Source organism: Pelophylax lessonae (genome assembly GCF_965119305.1).
Source record: "Pelophylax lessonae genome assembly, chromosome: 12".
Lineage (NCBI taxonomy): Eukaryota > Metazoa > Chordata > Amphibia > Anura > Ranidae > Pelophylax > Pelophylax lessonae.
In genome coordinates, this window is record NC_138779.1 from 223,718,989 (window position 1) to 223,737,790 (window position 18,802).

The window sequence follows — 18,802 nt, forward strand, 5'->3', positions numbered from 1 at the left end:
ACCTCCTCCGCCAGACCTTTCCCTTCCAGATACCTCCTCCGCCAGACCTTGATATTTCAGATTCCGCCTCCCCAGGCCTTTCACTTCCAGATACCTCCTCTGCCAGACCTTTCCCCCTTCCATATCCCTCCCCTGCCAGACCGTTCCCTTTCAGATATCTCCTCCTCTGCCAGACCATTCCCTTCCAGATACCTACGTCCCCTTCCAAATACCTCCTCCGCCAGACCACTCTCGTCCAGATACCTCCTCTGCCAGACCTTTCTCGTCCAGATACCTCCTCCGCCAGACCTTTCCCTTCCAGATACCTCCCACGCCAGACCTTTCCCTTCCAGATACCTCCCACGCCAGACCTTTCCCTTCCAGATACCTCCTCCGCCAGACCTTTCCCTTCCAGATACCTCCTCTGCCAGACCTTTCTCGTCCCGATACCTCCTCCGCCAGACCTTTCCCTTCCAGATACCTCCTCCGCCAGACATTTTCTTTTCAGATATCCCTCTCTACCAATCCCTCCACTGTTCTCCGTCTCTCTACCAATCCCCCCAACTGGCCTCCATTCAGTCTCCTCTGTCCCTCTCTACCAATCTTTCCACTGTCCTCCACCCCTCTGCCAATCCCTCCACTGTCTTCCACCGGCCTTCATTCAGTGTCCTCCACCCCTCTCTGCCAATCCCTCCACTCGCCTCCAGTTTCCTCTGCCCCTCTTTACCAATCTTTCAACTGTCCTCTGTGTCCTCCACCCCTCTCTGCCAATCCCTCTACTGGCTTCCCACTGCCCAACCAAATAAATTCAAAACACTAACAATTTAACTCCCTATTCCAATCGGTCCGGTTATCTCCTACTCTGTCAACTTTTAAACAATCCCTGAAAACGTATCTCTTTAGGGAGGCCTACGCTGCCCTCAGCTAACAACCAAATCTTCTACTTCCCTCTTTAGTTCATTCCTCACAGTTACTACATTTGTTTCACCAGCCCCTCCCTATTAGATTGTAAGCTCCCAGAACCAGGGCCCTCCTAACCCTCTTGTATTGTATTGAATTGTCTATTGTAAGATGCTAACTATACCAATCCCATATAATAATAAACATCCAAGAAAAGAGACTATGGGGGGGGGGGGGACAATTTATTATTTTCTGAAAAAAGACCAAATCAATTATTGAGTGGCAATGATCAGTTATCAAGAGTCCCAAATAACCAAAAATGGGGGGAAAAAAACAAAAGAAAAAAATACAACCAAAAATACAAAACCAATGACGCACCGGACAGGATGAGACCGGATCACAGCTTACTGCATTGATGTCCCCCCCCCCCCCCCCTTCCTGTCCACCCCCTCTTGGAAATTATTACAGTGTCTTCAGTTTGGAATAGGAACCAATGAGAGTCCCCCGGGCTCCTGCTGCTGCTCCCATGGCCAGGCCGGTGACGGCCCCCGCTGAGTGGTGCGGAATTGATGGCTCCTCAGTCAGATTTCTCCTTTTCCTTCATGTGCAGGAAGACGAGGCTGAAGATGAAGAGGCCGAACATCATGGAGAAGGCGCTGGCGTAGTACGGGAAGGCGGAAGGGATAAAGCGCTCATACTGGGTGTGCTCCAGGGGGCGGACGGACACCTGAAAGAGGAAAAACAGAGCTCAGTACAAAGCAGAGGGGGGCTGCCAGCTGTGATTGGCTACAGCACCCCCATACCGAGCCTGCACACACCCCTAATCCTGGAACAAGAGCCTGTGCACCTCCACCCACCTCTTCCTATTGGCAGTTCTCTATAATGGGCAGATTTACTGGCCAACAGAAGCATGTGAGAAGGCATATGCCAGAAATTGGGGCACCCCAGGGAAGACAAGTTAAAAGATTAACTTTAATCTAATTTCCTTTCCCCCTCCAATCTCATCAACATGCTAATTAAACAAATAAAACCAGTTTTCAGTTTTCATTACAGACCTTATTATAGACTGACCACTCTGAGCTTCTGTAGAGGAAACCGCTATAGTGGGGCAGTGCAAAGGACACTACTGTGTGTGTGTGTGTATATATAAAGGGGGGGGGGGTGGTAGAGGACAGTGCTATGAAGGACAGAGAGGAGGGCACTACAATGGGGGCAGAGAACAATAGTTCCTGTCTATGGGGGGGGGGTGGCAGAGGGGAGGGCACTACAAAGGGGGGCTGAGAACACTAGTTCCTGTGTGTGTATATGGGGGGGCAGAGAACAGTGCTATGAGGGGCAGAGGGGAGGGCACTACAGTGGGGGGCAGAGGAAACTAGTGCATGTGTTTGGGGGGGGGGGGTGGGAGAGGACAGTGCTATAAGGGGCAGAGGGGAGGGCACTACAGTGGGGGGCAGAGGAAACTAGTGCATGTGTTTGGGGGGGGGGGGGCGGCAGAGGACAGTGCTATGAGGAGCAGAGGGGAGGGCACTACAAAGGGGGGCAGAGAACACTAGTTCCTGTGTGTGTGTGTGTATATGGGGGGGGTGGCAGAGGACAGTGCTATGAGGGGCAGAGGGGAGGGCACTACAGTGGGGGGCAGAGGAAACTAGTGCATGTGTTTTGGGGGGGGGGGGGGTGGCAGAGGACAGTGTTATGGGGGGCAGAGGGGAGGGCACTACAGCAGTACAACGGGAGGCAGAGGACACCTGTGCGTGTGTGTGTGGGGGGGGGGGGGGAATAGAAGGGGACACAAGTATGGAGGGGCAAAGAGCACTACGGGGGGGGGGGGGGGTGGAGTGATTTGAAGTGGGGCAGGAGATAGCTGTATTTTTTTGGGGGGGGGGGGGGCTTTAATTTTAATAGGGATGACAAGGAGGCAACCCTTCCCGCCCCCCCCCCGGGTATCTTTGCTTTCCTCTATGCTGTCCAGGTAGATCTCAACCTCTGAAAGGTTGCCTACCCCTGGGCTAGATGCTGGACGTTCTCCAGCCAGGGAATGAAACGGGCTCTATGTGACTTGCTGCAGCTTCTAATGCACATTGTGAGAAGCTCAGAGTGTGCAGTGAAATCAGAGGAAGCCGTTTCAGGAGGGAAGCCGGTGCACACCTGTGCACGATGAAGGGGGAGGGAGGATTTAAAGAAGAAAAAAAAAAAAAAAAAAGTGTACACAACAGCAGCGTCCGCACTATGGGCGTGTCCGCACTATGGGCGTGTCCGCACTATGGGCGTGTCCGCACTATGGGCGTGTCCAGTGCGGCTTCAGACATTTGAAGAAGAATCTGGTTGCTATGAGCAGAAACGCGCCCCCCCCCCCCCCCCCCCCAGCCGTACCTGTGTGGTGGAGTAGAGGTGAGTATATCCCAGCCGGTTATAATCCACTTTGAATTGGAACACGCCATAGACATCGGGAAGTTTGAACTGGACGCTGTATTTTCCACCTATAGGAGACAAAGGAAAAGTCACATGATGAGTATCCCACAGCCACCAGTCCAAATTCCCCTTTCAGAGCTGACCCCTCCCCTGAATGGGCAGATTTGTCCAGTGGGAAGGGGTGTGTACATGGGGGAGGGGGCTCACCGTTCTTCTTTAGGAAGGTTCGCACAAAAGGGTCAATGCGGACAAACTCCAACTGGATGTCATCTCCATCGAAGGGAACCCATTGGCCGTCCGAGAGCTTCTCAATCACAATGCTGTATTCCTGCAAAAGGAGGAGGACCTCAGATGATGGAGGAGGACTTCAGATGGAGGAGAAGGAGGAGGAGAAGGAGAAGGAGGACAGTTGAAGGAGAAGGAGGAGAAGGAGGAGGACAGTTGAAGGAGAAGGAGGAGAAGGAGGAGGACAGGTGAAGGAGAAGGAGGAGGAGGAGAACAGGTGGAGGTGAAGGAGAAGGAGGAGAACAGGTGGAGGTGAAGGAGAAGGAGGAGAACAGGTGGAGGTGAAGGAGAAGGAGGAGAAGGAGGAGGTGAAGGAGAAGGAGGAGAAGGAGGAGGTGAAGGAGAAGGAGGAGAAGGAGGAGGTGAAGGAGAAGGAGGAGAAGGAGGAGGACGACAGGTGAAGGAGGAGGACGACAGGTGAAGGAGGAGGACGACAGGTGAAGGAGGAGGACGACAGGTGAAGGAGGAGGACGACAGGTGAAGGAGGAGGACGACAGGTGAAGGAGGAGAAGGAGGAGGACGACAGGTGAAGGAGGAGAAGGAGGAGGACGACAGGTTGAAGGAGGAGGAGGAGGAGGACGACAGGTTGAAGGAGGAGGAGGAGGAGGAGGACAGGTTGAAGGAGGAGGAGGAGGAGGAGGACAGGTTGAAGGAGGAGGAGGAGGAGGAGGACAGGTTGAAGGAGGAGGAGGACAGGTTGAAGGAGGAGGAGGACAGGTTGAAGGAGGAGGAGGACAGGTTGAAGGAGGAGGAGGAGGACAGGTTGAAGGAGGAGGAGGAGGACAGGTTGAAGGAGGAGGAGGAGGACAGGTTGAAGGAGGAGGAGGAGGAGGAGGACAGGTTGAAGGAGGAGGAGGAGGAGGAGGACAGGTTGAAGGAGGAGGAGGAGGAGGAGGACAGGTTGAAGGAGGAGGAGGAGGAGGAGGACAGGTTGAAGGAGGAGGACAGGTTGAAGGAGGAGGAGGAGGAGGACAGGTTGAAGGAGGAGGAGGACAGGTTGAAGGAGGAGGAGGAGGAGGAGGAGGAGGAGGAGGAGGAGGAGGAGGAGGAGGAGGAGGAGGACAGGTTGAAGGAGGAGGAGGAGGACAGGTTGAAGGAGGAGGAGGAGGACAGGTTGAAGGAGGAGGAGGAGGAGGACAGGTTGAAGGAGGAGAAGGAGGAGGACAGGTTGAAGGAGGAGAAGGAGGAGGACAGGTTGAAGGAGGAGGACAGGTTGAAGGAGGAGAAGGAGGAGGACAGATGAAGGAGGATCTGCTGCGATCACCAACATAACAGTAGATTTCTGCCTGCGATACTTTTTATTTGCCGTAACATCCACATGCTCCGCCCTTCTTACCACGAGGTCGGTGATGGTGTACGCAGTGGGAGGCTCCGTCTCTCCCACGCGGTGATAGGACACGGCCCCGACTCTCAGCACTCCCTCCTCCTTGAACACCCAGCGGGAGAGGGCCACGGCCAGCTCATAGTTCCCAGTCTTGGCATACCTGGAAGGAGATGAGAGGAGAAGTCGGCCTCCATCCAGCGGGTACAATATACAGAAACAAATATGGCCTCTACTGGTCGGCTCCTAGCACACACGTACCTGGTAGAGCCCGGGGCGGCCTTCTGCACGGCGGAGTTGAAGAACGCATCGCTGAAGAAGTCCAGAGAGCCGCTAAAGACCACGCGGGCGTTGTTCCTGGCCTGGAGCCCGGCGATCAGGAGGGTGTTCTTCCCAACAGCGTGAGGGTACTGTACGGAGGAGAGGAGATGAGAACCGGCAACACCAGCACTACAGAGAGCTCCGCCCAATTCCTCATCCATTCATGACCTCCTCCCACACACATTCCTCACCCATCATGAGCCCCGCCCACACACATTCCTCACCCATTATGAGCCCCGCCCACACACATTCCTCACCCATTATAAGCCCCGCCCACACACATTCCTCACCCATTATGAGCCCCGCCCACACACATTCATCACCCATTATGAGCCCCGCCCACACACATTCCTCACCCATTATGAGCTCCTCCCACACACATTCCTCATCCATTATGAGCTCCTCCCACACACATTCCTCATCCATTATGAGCTCCTCCCACACACATTCCTCATCCATTCATGAGCTCCGCCCACACACATTCCTCATCCATTCATGAGCTCCGCCCACACACATTCCAGCTTCTAAGACATCTAAATCTAGAGTGTGCAGCTGTGATCACTGGATCGAGATGGGGCTCAGGTAAGTATTAGGGGGGCTGCTCTTAATGCATAGAATGCACCTTCTGCATTTCACAAACACTTTACACTTTGAAAATGAAAGCTAGAAGCTGATTGGTTGCCATAAGCAGCTGTTTAAGACTCTCTCTGCTCCGGTTTTCCTAAATATCCCTCTAGGAATCACCTGAGGATTGGGGGTGTTCCTGGAGTCACTGGGTGCACTTTAACCTCTTCCATACCGCTGAACGTCATATGACGTCCCGGACTTGGAGCGGAGATATCTGAATGATGGGTGGAGCTGCCGGCGTCATTCAGATCTTTATTTTCTGCAGGCAGATCCCTGTACTGTAAAAACAATCATAGCCCCTCCCTCCGATGCTTCTACCGGCTCGCCTGTATAATTGGTGAACCGGAGAAAAAACCCCCGGCAGCAGAAGTTTACCATAGAGCTGACAAAGGACCAGATGGTCCCCAGTCATCTCTATGACTCTCGGAGGCCAGGCGCGATGTTATGATGTCACGTTCGGCCTCCGCAGATGTAAACACTGCCGTGTGTTTACCTAGAAAGTCAGGGATCTTTTTTCTTTTTTAGTCTCAGGCTTTCCAGCCTGGAGGAGAGATCTTATAGACCCCCCATCTCTCCATGAAGAGGACCTGTCATGCCTTAGTCCTATTACAGGGGGATGGTAACATTCCTTGTAATAGGGATCAAAGAAAAAAAAAAAAAAGTAGAACTAAAAGGCAAAACTTTTTTCTTTAGTGGAGAGATTAAAACCCCTGACAGTTTTTATTGCGGTCTGTGCCCCCGTTGGGGAGATTCATCCTCTCTATTTGTCCTATTAACATTATAATTTAAAGTGAAAGTAAAATAAAACTGAAAAAAAATAAAATTACCCAAATTTTGGGTTGTCTCCAGAAAAGTACCAGAGGGGAAATCTGCCAATGGGGACACTTCTGATGACTTGGAGGTCCCCAAAAAATTCCCTTTATTTACAGGGATTTCCTCACACTTCCTGTTGGCTATGGAATAGGAAGTGAAAGGAAATCTCCACAATGGGAAAAAAAAAAAATATGACAGGTTAGAACCTTCCCTTCCTCTATCCGAAATGGGGAAAAACACCCATAGTTCTACTTCAAAAAGGTAAAAATAAAAAAAGTTGACAGCACCCTGTCCTCTCACGCTCTCACGCAGAAACGAACGCATGCGTAGATCACGTCCGCATCTGTAAACAACGTTCAAACCACATGTGAGGTATCGCCGCCAACATTCGAAGGAGAGCAATAATTCCATCCCCCGACCTCATCTGTAACTCTAAACTGGTAACCAGTACAAAATGTTAAAGCTTCAGCGATGGAGATTTTTGTTGTTAGGTACCGACGTTTGGCGCCATTCCACGAGCAAACGATGTGCAAACTTAGAGCATGACGCGTTCCGTATCTATTTACTCGGCGTAGCATCATCTTTCACATTATACGAAAAAATTGGGCTAACTTTACTGATTTTTTTTTTTCAATTCGTGAAAGTTTTTTTTTTCCTCCAAAAAAAAAAAAAAAAAAGTGTTTTAAAAATTGCTGTGCAAATACAGTGTGACATAAAATATTGCAACAACCGCCATTTTATTCCATAAGGTCTCCACTATATATATATATATATATATATATATATATATATATATATATATATATATATATATATATATACACACACACTGTATTTTCTGGCGTATAAGACTACTTTTGAACCTCAAAAAAATCCCCCATAAATGGGGGGGTCGTCTTATACGCCGAGTATAATATCTCCAAGGTAACCTAAGTATAAGTATTACCGGTAGATGAAAATTAGGGGGGGGGGTCGTCTTATATGCCCAGTCGTCTTATACGCCGGAAAATATGGTATATACACAGGGCCGCTGATAGGGGGAGGGGGGGGGGGAGGGACCACCAGCCCTCTTGTAGGGGGGCCCACGAAGAGAGGGGGATTAGTGATGGACAACAAATACAGAATTCTTCCTCCAGCTCCTGAATCTGATCTGTCCCCCTCCCTGCTATCAGCTTTTATCTGCTGAGAAAGAGACAGTTGTCCCTCACTAATCCTGTGTGGGCCCCCCTTCCAGCACAGGCTCTAATGTTATCTCTGCTCAGGAGTTTATTTGTAACTTTGTTTCTCTGTCTCTCTGATCACTGAGCTCCAACTGCCCAGCCTGTATATTTTTCTCATCTCATCTTCTTTTTTATTTAACATAGTTTTTTTTTAGATTTAGCAGGAATTATGCGAGTTGTTATATTTGTGTCTGATATTAGTGATTTTGTTGTAATTTTAGCTAAATATATCTTTAATATTTTCTTGGGGGGGGGGGGCCCTGCCAGGTAGTCTGTCCAGGTAGTCTGTACGGGGCCCCACGATTTCTAACAGCAGCCCTATATATATATATATATAAAATATTTAGGGCTTTTGAGTTATAAGAAAAAAACAAAAAACATGGATTTTTACATGTAGGAGGAGTGCTGGAATTTGCCCGGTATGGAGGCAGGTAACCACTTTTGGACCAGGTCTATTTCTGACGCAAGGTTGTTTACAGGTTAAAATCAGTATTTTTTGCTAGAAAATTAAAAATACTGATTTTAACTTGCAAAAAATTGGAGGAGCAAACCCTGAGCATGTATATCTAAAGCCAGTGCAGCTATGGACCAGGCAACATGTATATTAAAAAAGAATAGCGCACACATGCTAAAGAAATGACTATCAAATATGGAGACAATCCATAAATAAAAATGGGGATTTAGTCCCACCATATGGCCATATCGTGCTCAAGCCCCATTTTTATTTATGGATTGTCTCCATATTTGATAGTCATTTCTTTTGCATGTGTGCGCTATTCTTTTTTAATATACTGATTTTAACTTGTAAACAACCTTGCGTCAGAAATAGACCTGATCCAAAAGTGGTTAACTGCCTCCATACCGGGCAAATTCCAGCAGATCATCCCGCTACAACCACTTCTTCGAGTCGACGTACAGGGACAGGGAAAGGTACAGGGACGTCGGTTTGCGGGATGTGGTTAAGACACAGAGTACTCAGACTGGAGGCAGCCAGGGAGGATACAAGAGGTGCGGGGGATACAGGTAAGTACTGCCCCGGGGGTGGGGTAGTGACTCATTGCTCAAACGCTGAGGTGCATGTCACTTCAGAAATTTAGGGGTGGTGCCAATCAGAAAAGCTGTCTTCAGACTGAACGAGGTGCAGGCACTGAATATATTAAGAAGACCCCACGCTGGATCCCAGGAGAGGTGAGGGGTACTGTTGCTATGGCTACCTCAACACTGATCTGATTTTTTTTCCACAACTATAACAGAAGTCAGAGTTCAGATAATGAGACGTTCTTATCCTGCTCATTCTCTGAAGTCTGAAGTGAATAGGAGCGTGTATGAATGAATGAATGAAAGGGAGGACATACCTGTGTAATGGCTTTATCTGGGAAAAACGAGTAGGAGGTGGAGGATCCGGTCAGGATGTCGAGTACCAGAGGATTATCCGGATCGGCCACCATCCTGCGTAATACAAGAAGATCCATATTATAACATCTGTATGACACATGGAGCACAGAACGGATATTGGCTGCACACTCACCCTACTCCTCTGAAGAGAATGGGGTTCAGCGTGGACTTCCCCACAATGGTCGGAGCTTTCAGGAGGTTCTGGGAATCCGCTACAATCAGAGTGTGCTGAGGAAGAATAAAGACGGGTTATCATCACTTCATTGCGGGGTGGAAGAATCGCGGTTCGGCGGTCTCAGTACTTACCTGTCCAGGGTCAGATATGTCATAGTTGTGGTGATCAATGACCGCCGTTTTCTCCTCATCAAATTCAATGCCGCATTCACTGCCCAATTCCCGCAGAGGATCCCCTGGAACATAACCGATACAATGTACATCCAGAAGAAGTTCATGGTGATACCTGCACTGATGAGAGCTGCCCAGCTGGAAACTGCATGCAAATCAGATAAATGGCTCTACAACCACTTCCAGACCAGCGATGTACCGCATACGCTGTTCTTTAATCGTAAAAGCAATCCTAGTTCCCAACTAGTTGCTGGATTGCTTTTACAAGCAGCCCCCCCCCCCCCCAACTTTCATGACTTGCTCGGGCTTTCCTGTCCCGCCAGGAGACACAACCAACTAGTCAATGCACTCGTTGGCAGGGTGGACAGCCAAACAAAGCCGGGATCATCGGTCACCCCACACATGTGAGGGATCGTCATGAATATCAGATCATGGGTAGTAACTCTATTACCAGACATCCTCTGTAAATCTAAAGTGGTGACCTATAATGGCTTTTAAAGCGTCACCTATTGGATAGTAAAATTTACGTCATTTGTCACCATTGTACGGGCCTGCGCAATTTTAAAACGTGACACATTTGGTGTATTTACTCAGCGTAACATCAACTTTTATATTTTACAAAAATATATGTACTGTGTTTTTTTGCATTAAAATTCAAAAAAGTATTTTTTCCCCCCAAAAAATTGCGTTTGAAAAACCGCTGCGCAAATACCGTGACATAAAAAAATTGCAAAACCCGCCAATTTATTCCCTTGGGTGTTTGCTTTAAACAAAAAGTGACAGAAAAGGCCCGGACTGGAGGGGAGTGCATTTAAAGTTATAAACACAATACTTTTGTTTTTGCCCCCATTTTCCATGAGCTGAACTCAGAGATCTCAGACTTTTCTATGAACACAGAAGGCCGATTTCTCTCCAATATTCTTCACAAATCTGTGTAAAGCCCCATACACACGTACCGATTGTCGGCCGTAAATATTCGGCCGACGACCAATAGGCCGATTGTCGGCTTGTTAGTATGATGCTTCCGACAGCGCATTTTCGGCCGAACAGAATCTGTTGTGCAGGCATTAAAATTTTTGTTGGCCAACACCAGAACGGCAGATTGTTCGTCAGTCAGTACAGAATTCGGCTGACAGACAGCAGATTTGCAAGACTGGGCATGCTCAGAGAAGAAAAAAGACAAGGAAAGTTACCCATCACATGACATCACTTCTGCAGTCGTCCTGTTGTTGGCCGACAAAATTCGTGTGCAGTCTTTTGCAGTTTTCAACCAACAGGACAGCACCAGACAAAAGACGGCCGATTGTTCGGCCGACGATCAGTACGTGTGTACGGGGCTTTAGGCCCCTTTCACACATGCGGTCCGATCAGATCCGGTCTCTGTCAGTTTTTCAGGCGGATCTGAACGGATCCTCCATGCATCTCTATGGGGCATCGGATGTCAGCGGAGACACCTCCACCGACATCCGATCCATCAAATCCGGACCGATGGAAACCCTATTTTCCATCCGTCTGGCGGATCAGATGAGAGCAGACAGGCGGTCCGTTCTCATCCGATTCCCCCATAGAGGACAGCGCGGGTCTGACACCTCCATCTCTGCACACAGAGCAGAGACAGAGCTGTCATCCGCCTGCTCAGCGGAGATCGGCAGATCGATCCCCGCTGAGCAGAACGGCTCCGTCAACGGAAAAGAGACGTGTGAAAGGGGCCTTAGTGATCACTTCTCCTTTGCAGAGATAATCCGTCCACCTCACAGGTGTGGCATATCAAGATGCTGATTGGACAGCATGATTATTGCACAGGTGTGCCTTAGGCTGCCCACAATAAAAGGCCGCTCTAAAATCTGCAGTTTTATCACACAGCACAATGCCACAAGTTCTGAGGGATTGTGCAATTGGCTGACTGCAGGAATGTCCACCAGAGCTGTTCCCCGTGAATTGAATGTTCATTTCTCTACCATAAGCCGTCTCCAAAGGCGTTTCAGAGAATTTGGCAGTACATCCAACCGGCCTCACAACCACAGACCACGTGTAACCACACCAGCCCAGGACCTTCACATCCAGCATCTTCACCTCCAAGATGGTCTGAGACCAGCCCAGTATAGAATGTATCCCAAGTACAGGATGTATCCCATGTACAGGATGTATCCCATGTATAGGATGTATCCCATGTACAGGATGTATCCCATGTACAGGATGTATCCCATGTACAGGATGTATCCCATGTACAGGGTGTATCCCATGTATAGGATGTATCCCATGTATAGGATGTATCCCATGTACAGAATGTATCCCATGTACAGAATGTATCCCATGTACAGAATGTATCCCATGTACAGAATGTATCCCATGTACAGAATGTATCCCATGTACAGGGTGTATCCCATGTATGGGATGTATCCCATGTATGGGATGTATCCCATGTATGGGATGTATCCCATGTATAGGATGTATCCCATGTATAGGATGTATCCCATGTACAGAATGTATCCCATGTACAGAATGTATCCCATGTACAGAATGTATCCCATGTACAGAATGTATCCCATGTACAGGGTGTATCCCATGTACAGGGTGTATCCCATGTACGGGATGTATCCCATGTATCCGGATGTATCCGGATGTATCCCATGTATCCGGATGTATCCGGATGTATCCCATGTATCCGGATGTATCCCATGTATCCGGATGTATCCCATGTATCCGGATGTATCCCATGTATCCGGATGTATCCCATGTATAGAATGTATCCCATGTATAGAATGTATCCCATGTACAGGGTGTATCCCATGTACAGGGTGTATCCCATGTACAGGGTGTATCCCATGTACAGGGTGTATCCCATGTACAGGGTGTATCCCATGTACAGGGTGTATCCCATGTACAGGGTGTATCCCATGTATCCGGATGTATCCGATGTATAGAATGTATCCCATGTATCCGGATGTATCCCATGTATCCGGATGTATCCCATGTATAGAATGTATCCCATGTATAGAATGTATCCCATGTATAGGATGTATCCGGATGTATCCGATGTATAGAATGTATCCCATGTACAGGATGTATCCGGATGTATCCCATGTATCCGGATGTATCCCATGTATCCGGATGTATCCCATGTACAGGATGTATCCCATGTACAGGATGTATCCCATGTATAGGATGTATCCCATGTACAGAATGTATCCCATGTATAGAATGTATCCCATGTACAGAATGTATCCCATGTACAGAATGTATCCCATGTACGGGATGTATCCCATGTACGGGATGTATCCCATGTACGGGATGTATCCCATGTACGGGATGTATCCCATGTACGGGATGTATCCCATGTATCCCATGTACGGGATGTATCCCATGTACGGGATGTATCCCATGTACGGGATGTATCCCATGTACGGGATGTATCCCATGTACGGGATGTATCCCATGTACAGGATGTATCCCATGTACAGGATGTATCCCATGTACAGGATGTATCCCATGTATCCGGATGTATCCCATGTATAGAATGTATCCCATGTATAGAATGTATCCCATGTATAGAATGTATCCCATGTATAGAATGTATCCCATGTACAGAATGTATCCCATGTATAGAATGTATCCCATGTATCCGGATGTATCCCATGTATCCGGATGTATCCCATGTATTGGATGTATCCCATGTATATAATGTATCCGGATGTATCCGATGTATAGAATGTATCCCATGTACAGGAGGTATCCCATGTACGGGATGTATCCCATGTATAGAATGTATCCCATGTATCCCATGTACAGAATGTATCCCATGTACGGGATGTATCCCATGTACGGGATGTATCCCATGTACGGGATGTATCCCATGTATGGGATGTATCCCATGTATCCGGATGTATCCCATGTATCCGGATGTATCCCATGTATCCGGATGTATCCGGATGTATCCCATGTATCCGGATGTATCCCATGTATATAATGTATCCGATGTATAGAATGTATCCCATGTACAGGAGGTATCCCATGTACAGAATGTATCCCATGTATAGAATGTATCCCATGTATAGAATGTATCCCATGTATAGAATGTATCCCATGTATAGAATGTATCCCATGTATCCGGACTGGATCTGCTCTTCCATTATCTTACCTCTGATCTACAAAACCTTTGTGGAAGATTCTGGCCCAGTATTTGGGTATCTTTAGATATGATAATGGACTCAGACCCCGCAGACTTACCTACGTCAGAGCCGGCCGCCACAAGGACGCTGCCTCCGCCATCGATGAAAGAACTGATGGTTTCTGTATTGATGTTCCCACCGAAGTCTGGAGAAAAGAAATGACATTGATCAGAGCCAAGCAATACCGCCATCCATTCATCACAATCTGAACCAGACTGCCTAAAGAAAGAACAATCCAATACCAAGAGATCTCCATATATGGATCTGTATGTCCTGTACTGAGGAGCTAAATCTTCTCTCTTACCTCTCCATAGCCGGGTGTCTAACTGGCAGCCCTCCAGCTGTTGCAGAACTACAACTCCCATCATACCACTGCCTGTGGGAGTCATGCTTGTAACTGTCAGCCTTGCAATGCCTCCTGAGACTTGTAGTTCTGCTGGAGGGCCGCCAGTTTAACACCTGAGGGTCATGGATTCTGTAAGGGGAACGCTAAACAAAACCTTTTCTGTAAGTTTTGGACAGAGTGGGGAAGGCTGAGGCCGGAGTTCTACATTCACCCTGGGCTCCATCTTTATACATTCACCCTGGGCTCCATCTTTATACATTCACCCTCGGCTCCATCTTTATACATTCACCCTCGGCTCCATCTTTATACATTCACCCTGGGCTCCATCTTTATACATTCACCCTCGGCTCCATCTTTATACATTCACCCTGGGCTCCATCTTTATACATTCACCCTGGGCTCCATCTTCATACATTCACCCTCGGCTCCATCTTCATACATTCACCCTCGGCTCCATCTTTATACATTCACCCTCGGCTCCATCTTTATACATTCACCCTGGGCTCCATCTTTATACATTCACCCTGGGCTCCATCTTTATACATTCACCCTGGGCTCCATCTTTATACATTCACCCTGGGCTCCATCTTTATACATTCACCCTGGGCTCCATCTTCATACATTCACCCTCGGCTCCATCTTTATACATTCACCCTCGGCTCCATCTTCATACATTCACCCTCGGCTCCATCTTTATACATTCACCCTGGGCTCCATCTTTATACATTCACCCTGGGCTCCATCTTCATACATTCACCCTGGGCTCCATCTTCATACATTCACCCTGGGCTCCATCTTCATACATTCACCCTCGGCTCCATCTTTATACATTCACCCTGGGCTCCATCTTTATACATTCACCCTGGGCTCCATCTTTATACATTCACCCTGGGCTCCATCTTCATACATTCACCCTGGGCTCCATCTTCATACATTCACCCTGGGCTCCATCTTCATACATTCACCCTGGGCTCCATCTTCATACATTCACCCTGGGCTCCATCTTTATACATTCACCCTGGGCTCCATCTTTATACATTCACCCTGGGCTCCATCTTTATACATTCACCCTGGGCTCCATCTTTATACATTCACCCTGGGCTCCATCTTTATACATTCACCCTGGGCTCCATCTTTATACATTCACCCTGGGCTCCATCTTTATACATTCACCCTGGGCTCCATCTTTATACATTCACCCTGGGCTCCATCTTTATACATTCACCCTGGGCTCCATCTTCATACATTCACCCTGGGCTCCATCTTCATACATTCACCCTGGGCTCCATCTTTATACATTCACCCTGGGCTCCATCTTTATACATTCACCCTGGGCTCCATCTTTATACATTCACCCTGGGCTCCATCTTTATACATTCACCCTGGGCTCCATCTTTATACATTCACCCTGGGCTCCATCTTTATACATTCACCCTGGGCTCCATCTTTATACATTCACCCTGGGCTCCATCTTTATACATTCACCCTGGGCTCCATCTTTATACATTCACCCTGGGCTCCATCTTCATACATTCACCCTGGGCTCCATCTTCATACATTCACCCTCGGCTCCATCTTTATACATTCACCCTCGGCTCCATCTTTATACATTCACCCTGGGCTCCATCTTTATACATTCACCCTGGGCTCCATCTTTATACATTCACCCTGGGCTCCATCTTTATACATTCACCCTCGGCTCCATCTTTATACATTCACCCTGGGCTCCATCTTTATACATTCACCCTGGGCTCCATCTTTATACATTCACCCTGGGCTCCATCTTTATACATTCACCCTGGGCTCCATCTTTATACATTCACCCTGGGCTCCATCTTTATACATTCACCCTGGGCTCCATCTTTATACATTCACCCCTCTTACACTACAATAATCAACGGAATGCCGTTTTTGGGGACTGTGAGTAGCGGTCACATGACTCCTCCCCCGAAGTAGAGGGCTGGGGGTGGAGACTGCAGAAGATGCGTTCTCAGGCTGTAGGTGGGGGGATGTGCAGGAGCCGCTGTCACTCAAACTGCAGGGGGTGTGGCATCTGTAATCTGACTTCAGGACTGGAGGCGTGGCCATGTGTCAGCACAGAGGAACAGGGACAGACCCACCTCCATGTCTAGTGTGGTCAGTAATAAGCAGGATCTCCAGGTATGTCAGGACTCTGATAGGACAGGGGGACTAAGAGAAGTTCCCCCCCCCATTGGCCACATCCACTGCAATACATACAGAGGGGTACAGACCTTCCACAGACGGGGAGAAGATGATGAGGTTGTCATACAGGAATTCTCCATATTTGATGAGGGAGAGGCTCGGGTCATCCGCTGTCTTATAGGTGAGATCAAAGCCACGATCTGAGAGAGAGAGAGAGAGAGAGAGAGGTATAGCAGTGTATAGGGGGGTAGTCTGGTGTCAGTATGGGATGTATTGGGGAGGAGGGGGTGTGGAGATGTATGGGGCGGGGGGGAGGGGGGTATGGTGATGTATTGGGGGGGGGGGGGGGATCAGTGTGGAGATGTATTGGGGGGAGGGGGGTGTATAGAGATTGGGGGGGGGGTATGGTGATGTATGGGGGGGGGGGATCAGTGTGGAGATGTATGGGGGGGGGTATCAGTGTGGAGATGTATTGGGGGGGGGGGGGATCAGTGTGGAGATGTATGGGGGGGGGTATAGAGATGTATTGGGGGGAGGGGGGGTATAGAGATGTATTGGGGGGAGGGGGGGGTATGGTGATGTATTGGGGGGAGGGGGGGTATGGTGATGTATTGGGGGGAGGGGGGGGTATGGTGATGTATTGGGGGGAGGGGGGTATGGTCATGTATTGGGGGAGGGGGGTATAGAGATGTATTGGGGGGAGGGGGGGTATAGAGATGTATTGGGGGAGGGGGGTATAGAGATGTATTGGGGGGAGGGGGGGGTATGGTGATGTATTGGGGGGAGGGGGGGGTATGGTGATGTATTGGGGGGAGGGGGGGGTATGGTGATGTATTGGGGGGAGGGGGGTATAGAGATGTATTGGGGGGGGGGTATGGTGATGTATGGGGGGGGGATCAGTGTGGTGATGTATTGGGGGGAGGGGGGGTATAGAGATGTATTGGGGGGAGGGGGGGGTTTGGTGATGTATTGGGGGGGGTGGTGATGTATTGGGAGGGGGGATGGTGATGTATTGGGGGGGAGGGGGTACTTACCGCTCAGACTCCGGAAGAACAGTGAGTGTGTCTCCCGGAGGTTGATGTTCTCCAGCAGGATGAGGGTTCGGGGGGCGGCGAGGGCCCGGGGGGTCCCCAGGCTGAAGGCGGCGATGATCAGTAGAATGGGGGACACGGGAGCTGCCATCATTGCGGTCTTCAGAGGCTTCTCCACCTCACCGGAAGAGTCCGACAGCCGACCAATCACACAGCGACACCTCCTGTCACCTGTGGACACGTCGCCGCACACCCTCCGCCATCTTTGTCCCGGGCACGTACCTTCTATTCCGCTCTGTTGGTCGCCATTAGCTCCTATAATATACACATTCCACCTTTTTGTTATATAGAATCTACATCAATGCATTCTTCTATATAGACAACGCTGCAAACTTTAACCAATTAGGATTTTGTATGCCCGAGACCAATATGGCCGCCGTCATGAGGCCCCCGGTGTTATAGAATTAATAATATGTATTATTATTGAATGGCCCCGCACACCCTATATCTACTATAGAAATGAACGAGGAAAACGTCACCGAATTCATATTTTGGAGAGAATCCAGAGACCTATCACTGCGCATGCTCCGCCCTTTCCTCACACGTCAGCGAGCGCCAGATAGTTGGTGACGCGTCGGACTGAAGAAAGGCGGGAAAGGTGAGGAAGGTGTGTCAGATTACCTGAGCAATAATACACAGAGGACTACAACTCCCATCATTCCCCTTCCTTACACTGTGTGCTCATAATGTCACTTCCCATCACATATTTATTTATATAATGTATATACAATATAATGTATAGACGTCACCGCCCTCCACCCATCCCCCGCCTTCCAGTCAGGTCAGTCAAAGTTGGACACAATCGTATAGAGGAACTGAAGGCCTTTTATTTTATTTGTAGATGGAGTAATGGAGGGTTATACCCCCTGTCATGTGTCCCCTACAGGAAGTGAGAGGAAATCCCTGCATTGGGGAGATTTCCCTTCACTTCCTGTCCCTGAGACACCACAGGAAGTGAGGAAATTCCTGAGCTAGTGTCCCCATTGGAAGATTTCACTTCCTGTCCCTGAGACACTACAGGAAGTGAGAGGAAATCCCTGCACTAGTGTCCCGAATCACACGCAATGTCTGTCATCACAGAAGTGTGATCCGGGACTTAATGTTTCTGCAGAGCTACCACTTTACAATGACGTACGAGGACTCTGAAAGGCTATAGAAGTATGGGAGACTTCTCTGAGAGAAACCTCTGATGGAAGCTTTTCTATGACTTCTGTATAACGTACGACAACCAATCCAGTTTCAAGTGATGTCACTGCCCTAGAAGAGCCATGGAAGCCATGAATACAAGGGGAGCGGTGATGTCACTGCCCTAGAAGAGCCACGGAAGCCATGAATACGCGGGGAGCGGTGATGTCACTGCCCTAGAAGAGCCATGAATACGCGGGGAGCGGTGATGTCACTGCCCTAGAAGAGGCATG

At 49.0% G+C, this 18,802-nt stretch overlaps 1 protein-coding gene across 1 annotated transcript; it reads right to left on the bottom strand.

The window, feature by feature from the left end:
- Positions 1-1,107: 1,107 nt before the first annotated feature.
- DDOST (dolichyl-diphosphooligosaccharide--protein glycosyltransferase non-catalytic subunit) lies at positions 1,108-17,520 on the bottom strand. Its single transcript, XM_082273526.1, has 11 exons — positions 17,328-17,520; positions 16,383-16,493; positions 13,843-13,929; positions 9,577-9,680; positions 9,404-9,498; positions 9,231-9,324; positions 5,156-5,304; positions 4,910-5,057; positions 3,496-3,616; positions 3,250-3,356; positions 1,108-1,606 (listed from the first exon to the last, which is right to left on the bottom strand). Exons 1-11 carry the CDS (start codon positions 17,476-17,478, stop codon positions 1,457-1,459), a joined length of 1,317 nt encoding a protein of 438 aa, XP_082129652.1. The 5' UTR covers positions 17,479-17,520; the 3' UTR covers positions 1,108-1,456.
- Positions 17,521-18,802: the final 1,282 nt, after the last annotated feature.

What these genes read in the sequence shown, in the direction of transcription:
- DDOST (XM_082273526.1), bottom strand. Translation starts at nt 17,478, where the DNA reads ATGATGGCAGCTCCCGTGTCCCCCATTCTACTGATCATCGCCGCCTTC. An exon ending in ATTCTCTTCAGAGGAGTAGG is followed by an intron (nt 9,325 to 9,403) that starts GTGAGTGTGCAG and finishes TGTATTACGCAG; the next exon opens with GATGGTGGCCGATCCGGATA. An exon ending in ACCTCTACTCCACCACACAG is followed by an intron (nt 1,607 to 3,249) that starts GTACGGCTGGGG and finishes TTCCTCTTTCAG; the next exon opens with GTGTCCGTCCGCCCCCTGGA.